This window comes from Nannospalax galili, unplaced genomic scaffold, assembly GCF_000622305.1.
Source record: "Nannospalax galili isolate Female #2095 unplaced genomic scaffold, S.galili_v1.0 scaffold64, whole genome shotgun sequence".
Taxonomy (NCBI): domain Eukaryota; kingdom Metazoa; phylum Chordata; class Mammalia; order Rodentia; family Spalacidae; genus Nannospalax; species Nannospalax galili.
This window is the reverse complement of record NW_008352316.1, coordinates 999,257-1,017,748: the sequence shown is the minus strand read 5'-3', so window position 1 is coordinate 1,017,748 and position 18,492 is coordinate 999,257. Positions and strand designations below refer to the sequence as shown.

The 18,492-nt window shown below is 41.4% G+C and overlaps 1 protein-coding gene across 1 annotated transcript in view; it reads right to left on the bottom strand.

Annotated features, from left to right (window-relative positions):
* The window catches only part of Il21 (interleukin 21), a 7,457-nt gene extending 2,021 nt beyond the window's left edge, over positions 1-5,436 (bottom strand). The window contains exons 1-3 of the mRNA XM_008849231.2: positions 5,284-5,436; positions 5,143-5,178; positions 417-572 (exon numbers count right to left, since the gene is read on the bottom strand). Coding sequence (XP_008847453.1) covers positions 417-572; positions 5,143-5,178; positions 5,284-5,430 — 339 coding nt within the window. The 5' untranslated portion in view covers positions 5,431-5,436. The remainder of the gene's footprint in view (positions 1-416; positions 573-5,142; positions 5,179-5,283) is intronic.
* Between the last annotated feature and the right edge of the window lie 13,056 nt (positions 5,437-18,492).

Sequence of the window (18,492 nt, the reverse complement as noted above, 5' to 3'; positions counted from 1 at the left end):
TTGTCAGAAAACTAGATCTAGCCCATTAATAACAACACAAGTTAATGTGACTATATAATTAAAGAGGAAAATTTATTAGGTCACAGATTCTAAGGCTTCTTTACCCTGAAAGCATCTATTAGTAGCTGCTAGAGTATAATAACCAGTTCTAGTTGGGTCTCTAGGCACTGTTAAGTCTGAAGATTTAGTGGAGGTGACACCACTTCTCAAAACGTGTTATGTATCATAAAGTTTGTAACTGTTCAAGCAGGCACCAGGAGCTCTGGCTTGTGTGTGTGTGTGTGTGTGTGTGTGTGTGTGTGTGTGTAGCATAATACATTATAGTTAATAAACACAAATAAGACAGATAAGACAGATAATATACTACTCTATGGTTAATAAATACAAATAAAACAGATGACAAGTAACAATCTTACAACTCTGTGTTTCTGTCTTCTCCCTGCCTTTGTTGCAGGTAGCTTTCTCTTCAGCTGTTTAATTAAGTCGTTGATTATTGTTTTATTGTTTCCTGCATTTGTTGGCTTAAGTTTGGTCTTCTGAAAACAGGAAAAAGCTGACTGCTCACAGTGTCCCTAGAAGAGAGGTAATTAATATATACATTAATGGAAGTTGTTCCAAAAGTTGAATGTGACCGTCTAGCCCTTATTTTCTACTTGTACTGTCATGTCTTTGACATTTGTTCCAGTAGCTACATTGGGTCTGGTCTCATTTCCACTTAAGCTCTGCAGAAGAAAGGTGCTTGCTGTTTGTATATCTCTCCTGTCTCAGGAAAGAGGGGATGGTTTCCTGTGGTCCAGACAGGAACAGGGGAATGAAGAATTTCACAGTTCTTCAGCCCTAACTGCTTGAGAACCTCTCTGAGGTTCAAATGGTGAGCATGAGCTTTGAGTGGTTGAGTGTGTGTGTGTGTGTGTGTGTGTGTGTGTGTGTGTGTGTTGTTGGGAATGAATCCAAGATCACGCATACACTAGGTAAGTATTCTACCACTGAGTTACCAGGCCAGCCTTTGTATTTATGACAGATTGGTTTAAAGTTGCTGAATTCTGAGGCTTCTACATTGTATCCAGTGACAGCTTTGGGCAAACTAGTCTGGCTAAGAATCTTTTTCACTTGTTTGCCTCTTCTGTTAGTAATATACACAGAAGTCCCCATGGGTGACTGGAACATCCTTTTATTTCATATAGTACCAGATACAATGTTTGGTTACCAACATGCACTCAGGAGCTATTTGAGGAGTCAATGGAGGTGAATGAGTAAAAGTCCCCACCCCTCCACCCTCAGCAACATATTCTAAGAATCTTCACACCTGCCCAGGCCATACATGCTTTTTGTAAAGTCCTGTTCACAGCCTTGGCTGGAAAGGGTAGGATTCCCCATTGAATCAAAAGCCATGGAAACAGAAGGTGAGATTTGCTTAACCAGTCAGAGGGAAGAGCCTTCCTTTCCTTAGGTCAGAGCAGTGTCACAGAGACTGGAGAGGTAGATAGACAGAATAAGGATCAAAGCCTTGTCTTTGGTTTTGCCAAATAGTTACTGGCCAGTGACTTAGCTACAATCTGAGCACAGACTGCAAAGGAAATGGAATGCATTGGAAGAGGATGCTTGCAACACATGATAGGCAGGCACTTGAACCACTGAGTTACAGCCTCAGCTGTTGAAGAACAAAATTTCAAGCTGTTTAACTTCTGATCTAAGATCTTGTATCCGGGATACTTTTATCCAAGTTACTTTTTTTTTTTTAAGCTTATGTTGTAGCAGTATCCTCCCCCCTCAAGTTGTAGCATTCAGCAATGTGCGTGAACACCACTAGCTTACAACCAAAATCCAGCCCTGGTTGTCTTACGCATGGCAGTGTTGCCCGAACCTTCACAGGGACAATCAGCTGAAATAGCAGCTAATCTGCTTTGCATTTTCCAACCTATCTGCTTGCCCAGCTCAAATGTTGATTAATAACACAAGTCATCAGCCTGCTTTGCATAGGTAGCCACAAGCTGAGCAGGCTTATCTGGCTCCTGCTATCAGGCAGCCTGCCTGTCACCAGGCAAGGTGTGGGCCTTCCCATGTCTGCCAAATGCTTATTTAATAGAAACTATTTATAAACGCTAATTATAGCACTTTTTTTCCTTGAAAACCACATGTTCATGTTTGTTGAAGTTTTTTTCTTTTCTCTTCTTTTTGACCACAACCGGCTTAACTTACTGGAAAAAATAATATTCATATTTAAAGAGGTAAATTTTCCAGCTGAAACTGAAAATGCTAACTGCTTCATCCGTAATGATCTGAGAAACCAGCATTTCTCACAGAGGCCCATTTTGCTGAGTTAACATTTTCATTGCATGTTGAAAGAAAATTAGGTTCCAAAGAAGTATAGGGCTCTAAGTAACCAGCTTCCTAAGGCTATCCTGCAGGACTGGTCAGTCCCAGACATCAAAGCTTTCACACCCTGATTAGGAAAGGGCGATGATATCTGAGGATGCCTGCCCACCTGAGCTACACCATCATCCCAACCCCTCCTTGTCCACCCCTGATAGGCATCTGGTTTGATCTTGTCCTGAAAAACAGCAACCTGCCTCTGGCAAAATGTGGTCCTGGACAAGTATCCCTGAATTGGATTTCTGCACCTATATAGAGCAAAGGCAGAAAGGAATGGGAGATCAGCCCTGTTAACTGCAGAGGAAAGCAGAGTAGATGGAGAGACTGAGAGAGATTTAGGAGCCTCAGAGACAGGTGTTAGAGGACAGCCCCACCCAACTTTAATGTATGCTTTCCTCAGCTGAGCCTCAGTGGCACCAAGCCTGAAGGCAAGACTTTATTTCCATTATCCTGTAACACAGGAGAAAATGAGGAATTTTCTAGACCTACATGACTTCTGCATGCTGGAAGGTGCAGTAATGAAGTCAAGGAGAGAATTAGCAAGAGAAGAGCCAGTACTGATTTTCAGAAAAAGCATGTTGCTGTTTTGAAACTGAATATTTCTAAAAGATAAGAACACCTCCTTAAAGCCCATTTCAAACTGACTACATTTTTATCTTTTGCAAAGAAAGCCATGGTTCATCAGCACAAAACATCTCACCAGCTGGGTTAGGTAACTTTTGTCCCACCCACAAACCAGGTTTACATCAGGGTTTCCTAATAACACCACTAATAACACCATTACTGATATATTAGACTGAATAACTTAGCTGTCAGATCAAGCCTATACATTCTAAACCATTTACTAGCATCCCTGGTTTCACCCTATCACCAACTGTGCCAACCAAAAGTTTTCTGACATAATGTCGTGTTTACTTGGAAGTGGGGGTGTATGATTATGAGAATTTAAAAAAGGAGAGGCAAAGAATGAGAGAGACAGATATCAATAACAGATCTTAGTAACAATAAATACAGTATTTAAATGGCTTATGTTCATTAAGCTTTTCAACGATTTTGCAATCTGTTATAGACCCTGCTTTGTTGTTAGGTCTGAAAACTTAATAGATAGCTTCCTGCCTTCCTCTGCCTTGAGTTTTTCTGCCAGCATAGCTTGAAAATGTTAGTTAAACTGGTACTGCCTGAGCAGATTATCAGAAAGATACAGATTCATTGAGACAAAATTCTCATGATGACATAAGATTAAAAATATTGATCAGTAGAAGATAGATTACTAGAGAATGGTAAAGGTGCAGAAAGAGAGGCTAGAGGTGGATGGACAACGTGTGCATATACAAATTCACCTCAGGAATTCCATCAACTTATATAGGTCATATGTGTTAGCAACGATAATGAAGGTAAATAAAGCCCAAACTTAAAAAGAAATCTTTCATTGACAAAGCATATGTAAGATGTCCTCACTGGGCCTACCCCAGTTAGAAGACAAACCCCTTTTCTTACTTTTTACTTTGCAGGATGTTAACTGCAGCTCAGAAACCCTGGAGAGGATGCTAAGGCAAGAGTTAATCAAATGCTGGGCATGGTGGCACATGCCTTTAGTCCCAGCACTCAGGAGGCAGAGGCAAGCGGATCTGTGAGTTCAAGGCCAGTGTGGTCTACATAGTGAGTTCCAAAAGAGTTAATCAAACATGATGTGCAAGACGCCGAAGACACATTTTGATAATTAGACACATGTTAAGAAATATTCTGTTATTTGGAAAAGTCCCTTCTGTAAGTTGAATGTGCTACTTTCATTTCAGATGTTGCTTATTAGAAAAGAACCCAGTAAATATGAGAGTGGTGATGTTCAGTGCTAGAGAGTGAATTTTAGAGCAAGGCAGGACTTCTGACTCATTCACTTTCTAACCTTTTACATATTGTCATTTACCATAATTGTTGTCTTTGCAATATGTCTTTGCAGTGTCCTAATTACTGGTAACACTTGCATAGTTTTTCTAGTCTATGAAATTAAAGGTCTGTAACAGTGCAAACATTTCCCCAGTTGCATTTATACTGTCATAGTACCAGCCAGAAGACCAGATTGAAGAAGTTACTGGGGAAAAGATTAGCAGGCGCCCTTCTCAGCTGTATGCAAGACCTTTTCTCCCTGGGACCAGGATATGAGTGGCTCAGCGTTGGAATGAGGCTGAAAATGACCCTTTTGAGAGACCTCACCAAGGCCAAAGACAAGAAAGCTCCCTGAGGCCAAGGTACCTGGGAATTCTACACAGAGAGAGCTCTGACTTCCACACTCCCATCTCTGTGCCTTCCTTGCAATCAAATTGTTTCTTTCTTTTTAAAGTTTTAAAGTTCTTAAAGAGGCAAATGTTATCTCTGTTATCTCTTACAGTGTGTGTGTGTGTGTGTGTGTGTGTGTGTGTGTGTCTTAAATAAGATTACAAAGGCCCCAGAGCTTTCATGATTGGCTATTTATTGTTCAGAAACTTATCCCAGCACAGAGTTCTACTTTTGTTGTTATGTCTTAATAATATGACTTTTAATATTCTTAGAGGTTCTTAGCAGTAAATATATATTTTATAAGGAGTATAATATGGCATCCTATTAGTTGGTTTGTTGGTGAATCTATGATCCAAATAGAAATATATATTTTATCATTAACCCACAAAGTCACTGAAAATAACCATATGCCTAAATAACTATCCTAACAATGCCTCATTGGACTTTAAAATTTGTATCAAATATATTTTCAGAAATAAATTCAATACATCTTACCTTTACATCTTGTGGAGCAGGCAGAAGTTCAGGATCCTAGGAAAGAAAATTAGTTCTTAGTCATTTTTATAAGTCAAAAGGCTCCTTTTGTATTAGTTGAAAAATATTAGTTAAATTTCATTGTGACAAGTATGGCCTTACCAAGTCATTCACATAATTTTTCAGCTGTTCAACATTATCTATAAGGTGATAAAGTCTAATCATGAGACGATCTGGCCTTTGGGGGTTTGATTTATGCGCTGTTGTCCCCAAAAAGATGACTATCAGACAAATAAGGGTCCTCTCCATGCCACCAGGACTGGGTCTCCAACTACCAGAGAAGCAGGGTCTTGGTCTCTCTTTCACTTCAGCCTGGCTATAGACAGATTGTCTCTACAGCTACCTATTTATTCATCCTTCAGGGAGAGACAAAGCCCTCCCATCATAGCCTGGAAATCTTTGTACAGTGGATGAGTGTGAGTAAGTCGTTTTTCTTTTCCACTGGCTAGGTGTACGTCTGTGCGTGGGGGCAGGGATGGACGGAGTCCATGAAATGTGCCCCATCTGCATCTTAGACAGGAAAAAGAGAGAAATGGGTGAATTCCAATTTTCAGCATGCACCAAGAAGTGTGTGTATGTATGTGTGTGTGTGTGTGTGTGTGTGTGTGTGTGTGTGATACATAAGAGGTACTGTCAGCTTTCAAAGAAGTAAACAAAAACACTTTGATCTCTTTCTCTGCATCCTTGGCATCTGACCTGATCTGTCTGACAGTCATAAGGCACTTCCACAATGAGTAAAGTGGCAGTATGTCCTTTATTGCAGGAATTTTTCTTTTGGCAATGACTATGCTTTTTGACTGAAGCCATCCTATAATCCATTGCAAAGGTAGAAGAGGTTAACTTTGAGGAAATTTTAAATGAAGGGGTAGTTTTCTAATTGGCAAGAATATTTCAGATCCTTATTGGGTTTCAAGGATGTTAAGACAAGGTTTACTTCCAGTTCTTCAACAAGGCATCTTTCAATAACATTAATACTGTTTTCTGACATTTTATATAATAATCTGGTTTGTAAGTATCATAAATGATTTTAATGAACTTTAAAACATTCGCTCCAATCAAGATTTTACTCCACCTTCATTGAAACCAGCACACACAGATTCTATAATGTCTAGCTATTATATTTAATGCATCAATTAAACAAATAAAAAGTGCCAATACACATACTTGTCCCTTTAAAAAATATTTTCAGTTACCAAAATCAAAAGTACCTGTAATGTTCTTTACCCCTAGTGCCATGCTACTTATTCCTGTTGGACATTATTTCCACTGAGTCTAAGCAACACTTTTTTCCTTTAATGGAAACTTTTTTTTTTTTTTTTTTTTTTTTTTTTTTTTTTTTCTGAGGCAGGGTCTCCATGTAGCCCCAACAGACTTGGAACTTTCTCTGTAGACCAGGCTGGCCTCACACTTACAGAAATCCACCTGCTTCTGCCTCTGCTGGGATTAAAGGCATGCACCACCACACATGGCTCGAGCAACACATTTCTAAACACATTTTTGACCCAGTAGAGGTTGACAAATATCTCCAAAGACCAGAAATAGTTTTAGCAACCTTTCTTCTGCAGCTCTTGTCCCAGTGGCTTCTCACCCATTGGAGAAAGTTGAATATGATACTCTAGCTTAAAGCATGTTTAAGCCATAGTCTGTTACAAATAAACCTCTCGAGCACAGGTTTTGATTCACTTCTTCTATTTCATCACACAATTATAGCCATCCTGTGTTCTAGAATGTTATATAGCCATGTCAGAGTATGGACCTTATTTGCTCTGAAGGTTGACTATGAACTTTTTATCACAGAATGTCTATTCAAGCTATGGTCTTATATAGGAGATGAACTTTCTCACAGTGTGACCAAGAGGTCCTTCCTATAGTCATTAAAATCTTGGACTGGAGAGATGCCTCAGCAGTTAAGAGTACTGGCTGCTCTTGCAGAGGACCAGTATTCTGTGCCCAGCACCCACATGGCAACTAACAACTGTCCTTAACTCCAGTTTCAGGGGATCTGAGGCCTTTTTCTGGCCTCCACAGGCATTGCATGACATGGGTACACTTACATACGTGCAGGTAAAAGAACCCATGCATGTAAAATTTGTCAAAAATTCTGTAGAGGAAGGTATTGTGTAAACTTAATAACTGATATGGACTAAGGCTCACCATTTGGCACCTCCTATTTCCCACATGGTTTCTTTACATGTGTTTCTCCTCTACCTAAATGGATGCCTAACTCCTGAATATACTATCCATGGTGGCTCTGGGTTCACTTTCTAAAGCAGAGTGCCTGAGTTCAAACTGACTAACAATGCATATGACCTGGACATGCTATGGTGAAGGGAAGGCAGGACTTTAAAAGTTTAAGGAAGCTTAAAAGTTCAAGTAAAAGACTAAGTACAGTGCACAATGAACTCCTAGGAGTTTGGCTGATCCTGGATGAGGGTGGAGAAGAAAACTTACAGCTCCCCAGAAAGAAGAGCTATAACAGGTCGATGTGAAGCCACACACATGTGCTTTAGTGGTGGTTAAAAAAAAAAAAAAAAACCTTGAAAGTCATGTTGCCCAGAAGGAATCATCGCTGCTAACCCTAATATTCCTCAGTGGCTCCCCAAGACCTTCCATCTCTCAATACAAACCATCAATGAACATAGGGTGTCCAGTACTCTGCCCCACCATCCCAGCCCAGGACCTTTTTGGAGGTCAGGATCTTTGTCTTAGTGGTGCAGCAACTGCAGAGAATCTTGACTACCATTCTGGTGTGGTGTGGAGACTGAATGATGACTGCCTAGTGTCCTAATCACCAGATATTGGTGAATGTGTTTCCACTGCAGGGTTTAAATGAAGATGGACAGAAGGTCTTGGAATACACAAGCCCAGCAGCACCATGGGGTTCATGGGATGAGGAAAGCACAAGGGTCAAAGTCACAGTAGATGTGATGACAGAAACAGAGGTTGGCATGACAGAAGGCCAGTGCCATGGGAGACAAGTGGCTTCAGAGGCTGGGAAAGCCAAGGCACAGATTGAGCTCAGAGTCTCCAGAAGGAATGCAGTCCTACTCTAACTTGACTTTGTGCCCAACCTTTAGAACTGCAAGATAATGACTTTGGGTTGGTTTAAGTCACTAAGTATGTAAGAATTTCTCACAGAAGTAAAACACCTCCGTGTGGATTTTGTTGTTTTTCAGAGAGGCTCTCATGTATCCCAGGCTTTCCTCAAACTTGCTATGTAGCCCTAATAACCTTGAACTTCTGATCTGCTTCCAACCTGGGTACTAGGATTAACATGTGTGTGCCACTATACTTGGTTTATACAATGCTGGAGGTGGAATCCAGGACTTTGTGCATGCTGGGCAAGCATTCTACCAACTGAACTACATTCTCAACCCTAGAATTATTACTCTTGGGGAAAAGTTGGGAAAAAAAGAAGGGATGATACTGAAACTGCTGAGGCTGTAATTGTGATGGGCTTTCAGAGTGTACAGAGGGCAGGGAGGTGTGGTAAAGAGAGCAAAGATGAGGGGCTGCCATGTGGTACAGGACTTCAGAGATAAAAAATGTGAGTCTGGTGATCTTAGTCCTGAGAAGCTTTCAGTCAGGACAAACACTGTGTTTGCAGAGCTACAAAGTTGAACTTGCCTTTCATCTGAGTTTATCACTATGCTGACTGAGGAGGCCAGATTTATTTTACTCACAGAGGAGATTATTCTCTACTTAGAAGTGTAATCTATTGCTCCTTTCATGTCGTTGGGGATCTCAGTGGCTGTTACTCTTTAAATCAGTCATTTTTATAATGTGGATGCAGTCACAATTGACTACCATAATACTTGTTTTGAAAATGAAAAGTTATCCCAATGGGATTGACATATCAGAGAACACTTTGATTACAGCATGAGTTTTGTATTATCTTTTATGATTTTTCTGCAAGAAACAGAGTGAATGCAGGAAACAACACTAGCAGAGTTAAACCTAGAAGAAAGCACAGTGTACACACCACAGGCTCCAGCCACACCCGTCCACATGTACTATGGAAAGCTTTAATCTGAGACCCCGCCTCAGCCACAGTAAGCCACAAGCTGCACCCTTCCAACACCAGCCCCCAAGGAGTACACGTCCTATCTTCTTCTAAGTAAAGTACAGTATTGGGGGGGGTGGGGGTTAGCACTTAATGTTTCTTAACCATTTAACATGTCTAAATCTACAGTTTTTTAAATTAGGCTCCTATCTTCTTTTGCAGTGTGTCTGATACAGTTTTCAGTGTTGCACCTTGCCCTCATTTTCTTCACAAACCTATGGTTTTTACCGTGTACTTTTGTAAGTGCAATGATTTTCATAAACATGTGTCATCTTATAACACAACTGACGATATTCTGTCTGCAAGTATCATACTTAAGAGCCCCATCATAAACTATTTAAATCCAGATCAAAATCAAGCCTGAGATACAGAGTATTTTCTTTTCCTATTTTTTTCTTTCAGTACTAGGAATTGAGGCCAGAGCTGTGTGCATGCTAGGCAAGTAAGTAGTCTACCTATACACTGAGCTGTATCCCCAGTCCTTTTAAATTTTCTTTTAACTTTTTTGAGTCAGAGTCTTACTGAGCTATGTAGGTTTACCTTGAACTCACTAGGTAGCCCAGGCTGGCCTTGACCTTACCATCCTCAGCCTCTCAAGTAGCTGGGATTACAGGCCTTCATTATACCAGGCCTGACTGAGGTGTTCTGTGAATGTCTCAGAGGTCTATGAGCCTCCTGAAACCATATGCAGAATTTAATATTTATAGTTCTGGGGAGAGAAAGATCCTACATTGCATCAGCTTTTCAGAAGAACTATTCTGCAGTGCCAGTTTTATCTCTTGGATGCCAGAGCTTCTGTAAAGGCCATGAAAGCTGTGCTCCTATCCACTGTGCTGAGCTTAGCAACTCCAGGGATTCTTTACAAGAAAAGCTGGGGCAGCCTGACCAGGGCCTCGTGTGGGCAACTAACGCTGCTTTCTTTAACTTCCATGTCCACTTAGACCCTTGGTGTCAGGTGATAAACTTCACTCTATGTTACGTCATGAAAGCCTGAAAAAAAAAAAAAAAAACTTTATCCATCTACACGAGAGGCTCATGGGCATAGTTCAAGTTTTTCATACAGCCCATGCTTATGGAACAGGGTAAATAAGGCCAAGGGGATGGTAGGAGAGCTTCCATCCAGGAGGGTAAGAGGAATGTACGGTAGGAGTTAACCAGAATAGCTGTGCAGGTCAGCACTGTGCTGGACTCTGTGGGTACCCAACAACCTTGCTCTCTGTAAATGCTTTGACCTCTGGGTGTAAAAGTCTCCATTTCCGCATTCACTATATGCTGACCCTCATGAGTGGAACTACATGTTCTACTTTGTAAACTCTGGGAAGAGAGGCCTATTTTGTTGTTTCTTGTTTACCACAAGGCTCTTTTTTTTTCTATTACTAGATATGTTAAACGTGTTGGAATTATTTTCTGTAGACGTCTTTTACCACATAGATGTTTTCAGTTTTAAGCTATTAAACCTAACAATGCACATTTCATGGCACAGACCAAATTTTAACATAAAACTGTCTTACTCCACAGAAGAAGTGATAGCAGCAGGTAGTTTAGTGTTCTTCTTGCATGAAGAATTCCAAAGCCAAGGAGTTATGATGAATCTAGGGCTGCTTTTAAATGAGTTTGTACTTAACATCACACACATTCTCTGTTTTGTTTTTGGTGTTGGGGACATGTCCTGTGCTTAAGCATGCAAAGCATGCCGTCCACTGCTGAGCCAGCCCCTGTACAAGTTTTTGAAATATAAAAGGACATATATGGTTGAATGTGATTTACTCAGTTTATAAACACTGTCTTGAAAATCAATTGATTCCTGGACACCATTTGTTTTGGAGCAAAGATTCGGCATCATTTTTACAATACAAAGGCATTTCAGAATCCTGAAGTAGCACAGAGAGCATCAAAAGTCAATTGTGCTCACTCCAGTTTTACTGTGGAATGTCTCATTTTGCTTGGATCCTTTCAACATGGATTCTCCCTACACAAGGTACTCTATAAACGAGTGACTGATTAGCAAGGAAAGGGAAAGACAAATATGAACTCTGTGAGGTCTGCACATGGCTTTAAGACTTCCCTGAAGTCAGTCCTTAAGCTGAGAAATAGCGGTACCCAATGGCCTCCTCCACTGCTGATGAAAAACCCCAGGCCAATCAAAAAGACTGTACTATTAATATCCTTTAACAAAATATTTTAGGGGCTAGAGAGATGGCTCAGTGGTTAAGAGGACTGGCTGTTCGTACAGAGAACCCAGGTTCCATTCCCAGCATGCATATGGTGACTAACAACTGTTCGTAACTCCAATTCCAGGGTATCCAACACACTCTTCTGACCTCAAGGGGCATTGCATGACACAGGTACACTTACATACATGCAGGATCCTGGAATTGGAGTTACAGACACTTATTATCTACCATGTAGATGTTGGGAATTGAACCTAGGTCCTGTACAAGAACAGTCAGTGCTCTTAACCACTGAGCCAGTTCTCCAGACCAGCTATTAATATTCGTACATTTTGGGAAGCAAGTGTTTCACAGACATTATTTATTTAAAGCTTCCTCTTCACAGATGAGGAAACCAAAGTCTAAAGAAGTTAAGTAATTAGAGCTGCTGCCTCCGGATCCCTCTCCTTAACAGAGATCTTTCATTGCTCATGACACAGAACAGCTGTGCAGTTCAGGAAAATCCCAAAGAGCCTTGACCACCAGGGAAGGAATTTCTGGAGCGTGAGTTTGGGGAGGGGTGGAGAATTCTTTTGCAAAATTATTTTTGGTGATATTCAGAATTTAAATGTGTATCGAATCTGGGTTAATGAAATCACCAACTTTCAGACTGACGTGAGTCATCAACTTGCCCATCTTTTGTTGACTAACAACCCTGTCCTAGCGCAAAACTTGAAAACAGTTTCTTTGTGTTCTATAACCATAAAGGAAGCAGGGAAAACATGCATAAACTCCTACAATCATCAGAGGCTTGACCAGCATGAACAAAATCAAACAGGAAACCAGTTTTCCTGAAATCTTAAAGGCCAAAAATGTGATTTAGGTATTAACATTTATTTGGTAAATTCTTGTTCACTTTCTGTACTTTTTCAATCCTTGTCACAGTGTTGAAAGCAACAGAGCACTCATCTTTTGCTATCGCAGCTCCTAGAACTTTAAAATACACCGTGAGAGGGAAATCAGTACAAAGGACAATGAGGAAGACAGAAATGTGCTAAGGAAAGCCAAGTGCAAGCACACCTGCAGGAAACAGATGCAAGGCTGGTGCTTGGATGCCACAGCCACACCAGTGTTCCTGCCATTTCTCCCATCTCCTATGCATCAGCCAGAATCTTTAATGTCACGCCAGGTGTAAAGCACCCCCTGGTTCTCTACTTCTCAGAACCATCCATCTGATTGCTGTGACTCATTGCAAAGAACTGCTTTTTCCTAGAGCTGGGGATTGGATCCTTAGCTCCACACATGCCAAACACACATACACACTGTACTACTGAGCTACATTCCCAGCTCAGAGAATTTTTTTTTTTCAGAGAATAGTTTTTAATTGAATTGATGCTTCTATTTAGGCTACAAACATGTAGGGATTCAGATGGCTGAGGAAGGCCAGCTATAATCAAGGAAAATGAGGAGGGGAGCGAGCCCCCAAGCCTGGGGCACCTCTGGTGTCCCCCCCTTGCTTCCAGACTTCCCCTATGACTCCTTTATTCTCTTGTGCTTCATATTCCTTCCTGATTTCTTCTCTTACTCTTGCTTTTCTTCTATCCTGTTTTGTTCTTCAAATCCTTCATACCATGAAACTAAGACACATTTAAAATGTAATTGTTTTATTAGGTTAAAGCCTCCTAGTGTCCACTTTAAATGTTTATTTAAAGTAAAATAATTGAACACTGTCTTCTCTAGAGAACAGAACTTTTAAATAACCATTGATGTTTGATCTTTGCAAGGGTTTCACTCTCCCTGCTTTGAATCAATGATCCTTTTGTAGAAAAGTAAAAATATTGTTTGCCAGGAAAGCTATAAGAAGGTGACACCTGCTGAGTATCTGGAGACACAATTTGCGAATACTGTGTTTACTGAATCTGTTAGGGAGCAGTTTTATTTTAGAAAGTGTTCTCTTGCTTTTGTTAGTTGCTGTTTAAAACTCTCTGACTTGCCACAACTGTGGACGGTCTGGGGACTGCTGTACAGTAAGATTCTCCACTGTACACAACACATCAGAGCTCATCCACAAGTCCAGCAGCTACTACCAGGGAGGAAGTAGTTCTGCACTCTTTTGTTTGGGATGAGTAAGAGAGTGTTTCTATTTTTATTTACCTGCTGAATTTTATATGACTCAGGAAGAGAAATATCCCCAGACTCATAGCCGGAATACAAAGTACTTCCTGAAATTGAAGTTGTCATTGGATGGAGGCTTCCTGCACCAAAGTTCAAGGATGGCGATAGAAAGAACAGACATTAGATTGAAAAGCCCTGAAGAGGTGGTGGCTCTGTGCGAGTGCGAGTTTAGCATCCTTCATGGTGTGTCCTCTGAGAGCATAGACAAGGCAAAGGAAGACACACAGTCACTCAGAGGAGATGAAAGAATGGCCTTAGGTATACCAGAGACAGAAGGGAAAAAAGATAAGAGTGGGAGCAACCGCATGCTGTGTGCCCTGGGTACATGAGACAGGAAATAATTCCATCTCACAAGAGGCAAGCTTTGGACACTAATTAACTAACATTGGGAGGAGTTTTCTGAGTCTCTTATCTTATTGTAAGCGCAGGTAGAATTATTGCCCTGAATGGGTTCTTTGGAAAGGTTGCCCTGAAGGAACCCAGAGAGAAAGTTAGCAGAAATTTGTGCCCCTGTCCCTGCTTGAACCACAGCAAAACTACTTATAAGTTTTATACTAAGCCCTGTGAAAGATTTAGTTTAGAGGAAAGGTTTACTTGCTAGGAAAAATGTTAAAGAGACTCATTTTGCCCATTTATAGAGTCCCAGGGTGGTAGAGTTGTCTGCTCTGGATAACTGCACATGGATAGGCTCAGGTGTCACCAGGGTGCAAGGAGGCTTTGATGTCACTTTTACTCCGTAGTTTACAGGTTGCTAACAGACTAGTTTACCTTTACTGGTCACATACCATGTGTTACGGGCTGTTCATTGTACTCACATATTTTGGTTACCACTGTGTCTCACCAGTTCCTGGACACCATATTTACCTATTTCTATCTGTAAAGTCAGGCTGTCCCTCGTAACCAGTGGCAACTTGGATTCAATGAAGTAAATTTAGCCACTCAATCCTGACATTTATGAGGAAATTATGGTCATAATTGTCATCTGTTTTAAGATAAAAAACCAAAGGCTGGAAAGATGGCTCAGCCTGTGAAGTTCTTGCCCTGCTAGCATGAGCACCTGAGTTTAGATCACTAGTACCCATGTAAAAGTCAGGCCTGGTGATAAGAGTCTATAATCCCAGAGATGTGTATTTGTAATCACATTGGATAGGCAGAGACAGGCAGATCCTCAAATCGGTGAGCCTCAGGTTCAGCTAGAGACCCTGTCCCAAAAACTAAGATAAGGAACAACTGAGGAAGACACTGAGGAAGACACTGGACATTGACCTCTGGTCTTTGCGAGAACTCCCCCCCACAGACACACAGGCGACACACACATGCACACAAACACACAGACACAGAGACATGCAGTCACAGATACCCAGGTGCACACACATACATACAGAGACACACAGACACACACAGAGGCACACACACACAGGCACACAGACATACACACAGGCATGTACACAGACACATACACAGAGATACACAGATACAGACATACAGACACACACAGACATATACATAGACAGACATACAGACACAGCGACACAGACACATACACACACACACACACACACACACACACACACACACGATGAGAAACCAGAGGTGCAGAGACATCATTAGAGCTGATCCAACATCACCTTAGTCACCCTGGATTGCTGTTTCCTAGGTAATGTCTGGCCAGGAAGACCAGACTAATCCTGGGGACAGCTGCGAGCTGGCAGTACATCACTGGCATCATATAAAATGACCTGAAGTTTCTTGGGAATAGAAACCCAAGATTCTCATTTCTGTATATTCTGTATACTTGGCCTCTGTGCTGGATAGCTTTAGTGTCAACTTGACACACCTGGGTTGAGGGAGCCTCAATTGGGGAATTTTCTCTATTGGACTGGCCTGTGGCCATGTCTGAGGGACATCTTCTTGATGAGTGATGTGGGAGGGCCCAGCCCACTGTGGGTGGTGCCACCCCTGGACAGGTGGGCCTGTGTTGTATAAGAAAGCAGGCTGAGCAGGGGCCAGGGGAGCAAGCCAGTAAGCAGTGTTCCTCCATGGCCTGTGCTCCAGCTCCTGCCTCCAGGTTCCTGCCCTGAGTTCCTACCTTGGGCTCCCTGATGAACTGTGACCTGGGAGATGTAAGACAAACAAACCCTTTCCTCCCCAAGTTGGTATTGGCCAGAGTATTTTGTAACAGCAATGAAGAACAAACTAGAACAGCCTCTCTAACTACACTATTCGTAGTAAAAAGCATTCAATCTTGGATGAAAGAGCTGACAAGAAAGCTTTGTCTTTGAATGAGAAAGACATGTGAATTCATTAAAACTGAGGGTCACACGGAGATGGGAACTTATTAAAAGTTCCCTCTTTTCTTCAGGAATAAAAAAAATAAACTTTGTTATGGATCACACAGTGACAGCTAAAACCTCTAATGCTGAATTTATTTGCTACATAGACGTTTGGAGAATGTTGTGATTGGAGCTTTGACAATCCCAGGTGGTAATGTGTAGAACAAATTTCCCTGGCTATACAAGAGCCAGGAAGAGCCTTTTTGGCAAAGGAGGTTCAAAGATCATTGTTTACCTTCAATGGAGTACTGTGGAGGAGAGGGGAAGAGAATTTGAATGAAAGTCAGGGCCTTGCAGAGATCTCAACTGTTAGAAACATGGTTAAGAACAAGACCACAGGGAAGCATGTGCTCTTCCTCTTCAAGTGTGCACAGGGCAGGGAGAATACACTGTTTCCCGGTCACCTGTTGCAAGCAAATGGACAAATTACGTGTATTTAGTATTTGTCACCTAAGACGTCTGTGGCTTAGGAACTTGTTGAGTCAGTTTATTACTTAGGAATTTACATCACCGTGATGGTGGACTTCCCCAAAAATGGAATTCTGAGCCACCTCATAGCTCGACCTGGGGCACTGAGATTTCCTCTTTCCCCTCTGACAGACCAAATCAGGTGGTGGACACAAATCAGACCTCATTCCCTCCACCTCCTTTTTCCTTTACCTAGCAGCAAAAAAAAATTTTTCCTCCTGCTTAGTCACAGCAGACTAACTGCCATTCTGATTATTAGGAGGTAAGAAGATGCTTTCCAGGAATTTCTTTATAAGTTAAGGATTCTTGAATTCATTACTCAGCTTTCACCATAAAAATATACCAACCTGAAAGATAAAACAGCCTACTATCTAAAACAACAAACAGGAAGCATTACATCATTAGAAAATATTTACTGTGTTTGGTTTTTCTCTAAATGCTGTTAGGCCACTCTCTGTGAAGCCTCAAACCAAACCATTGCTACTCATGTGATGGAAAAAACGAAAGCAATTGCAATCAGACCAACATGCACTTGATGGTCTCAGTCATGTGTTTTCTTCCCACTCCCCACCTAGCGTACGTGCTGCTTGTGGCAAACTCAGCAGCAAGAAGCAGAAGTATAATCTTGGTATATAAAATAATTTTGGTCTTTAAGATCTCAATAGTAATTAGGACCATGAGCTGACACCTTAGTGCCATACCATGACCGACGCTCTGGTGAAAATAAGGCAGGCATAAGAATTTTTTAAGGGGGAGGAGACTGGAGAACTGTCTCAGTGGTTAAGAGCACTGGATGCTCTTGTAGAGGACCTGGGCTTGGTTCCGAGCATCCACATGGTGGCTAACAACTGTAACTTCAGTTCCAGGGGATTAGATGCCCTCTTCTAACCTCCATGGGCATCACACAAGTGCACTTACATACATGTAATACACTCACACACATAAAAAAAATAATAAATAAGCAAAAAGAATTTAGGGAAAGGTTCATTTTAAAAAACATATTACTGTAAAACACTACCAAGATGTTGATGGAAGCCTTGAGAATTAGTTTTTAATTCATCTATCTGGAAATATTCAGTGGGGGAATTATTATGGAACAAGAACTCCAATCATTCACTATGCTGTAGGCATTCATCTCCCTGACGTTGGAATAAATCCTGTGGTCACTTATTTCTCTGGTTTGAGACAGGAGAACCTCAGGTAACTGCCCCGTGGCGTGATGTGAGGACCCCTGTGACTACTCTGCTCCTTGCTGTCCTTCCACAATGCCTGACTCAGAAAGATCCTCAATAAATATTTGTGCATGAATGATCTCATGAAGGAATCATCGGCTTATACAATAAATATAACAGCAACAAAAGATATAAAGAAATTAGAGCAAGAAAGTAGTCCTCAGTTTGGTGCCGAGTCCTGCAAAGGGAGTCAGATTTAGTGGCATCCAAATGGGCTAACAGTCTATTAAGCAAACATCATAGACAACACGGCTTCCAGAGAACACATGGCAATGACTTCCCTGCACTCACAGCTACCCAGAGAAAACTTGCCAGTGAAAATTTCCACTCAGGAGGCAGACACGTTGCTAATTATCAAAGTGGTGGTCACTTGAGCAGGCTAAGCAAGTGCCTTGAGCAGTTAGATAGTTTCCTGCAGAAGAGCTTTTCTTTTGAAGATTGCTTTAGAACATTCTGTGGTTAGTTTCCTTTTCAGTAGCCTGATCTGGGTAGCGCAGCATTAACTAGAGTTTGTTAACAGCAGAAGTGGTAAGGAAATTACTCACCACAGTTGTCAAAGTGATTATTACAGGCAGAGAGAAGGGTGCTTTGGAGCCCTCAGCCCAGACCACTGCAGTCAGCAGAGGTGTGGGCTTTGGTAGGGGAGGGTAAGAGAGAGGAAGGCATTGGCTAACCTCTGTTGCTGGTGAAGCAGTAAAATCTATAATGCAAGAAGCATCTACCCTGGCAAAAGCAATTGAGTTCTTTGGCTGTGGATGAGAAGTGTTGCTGGAGAGTGAGTTCAAATGGGGACCGGTGGTTTTGAAGCCAGAGTTTGAATCCCATAAAAGCCTAACATAGAAACGAGATATTGGGAAAAGCAATGTGCATGCTATTTTTCATCTTTTAAA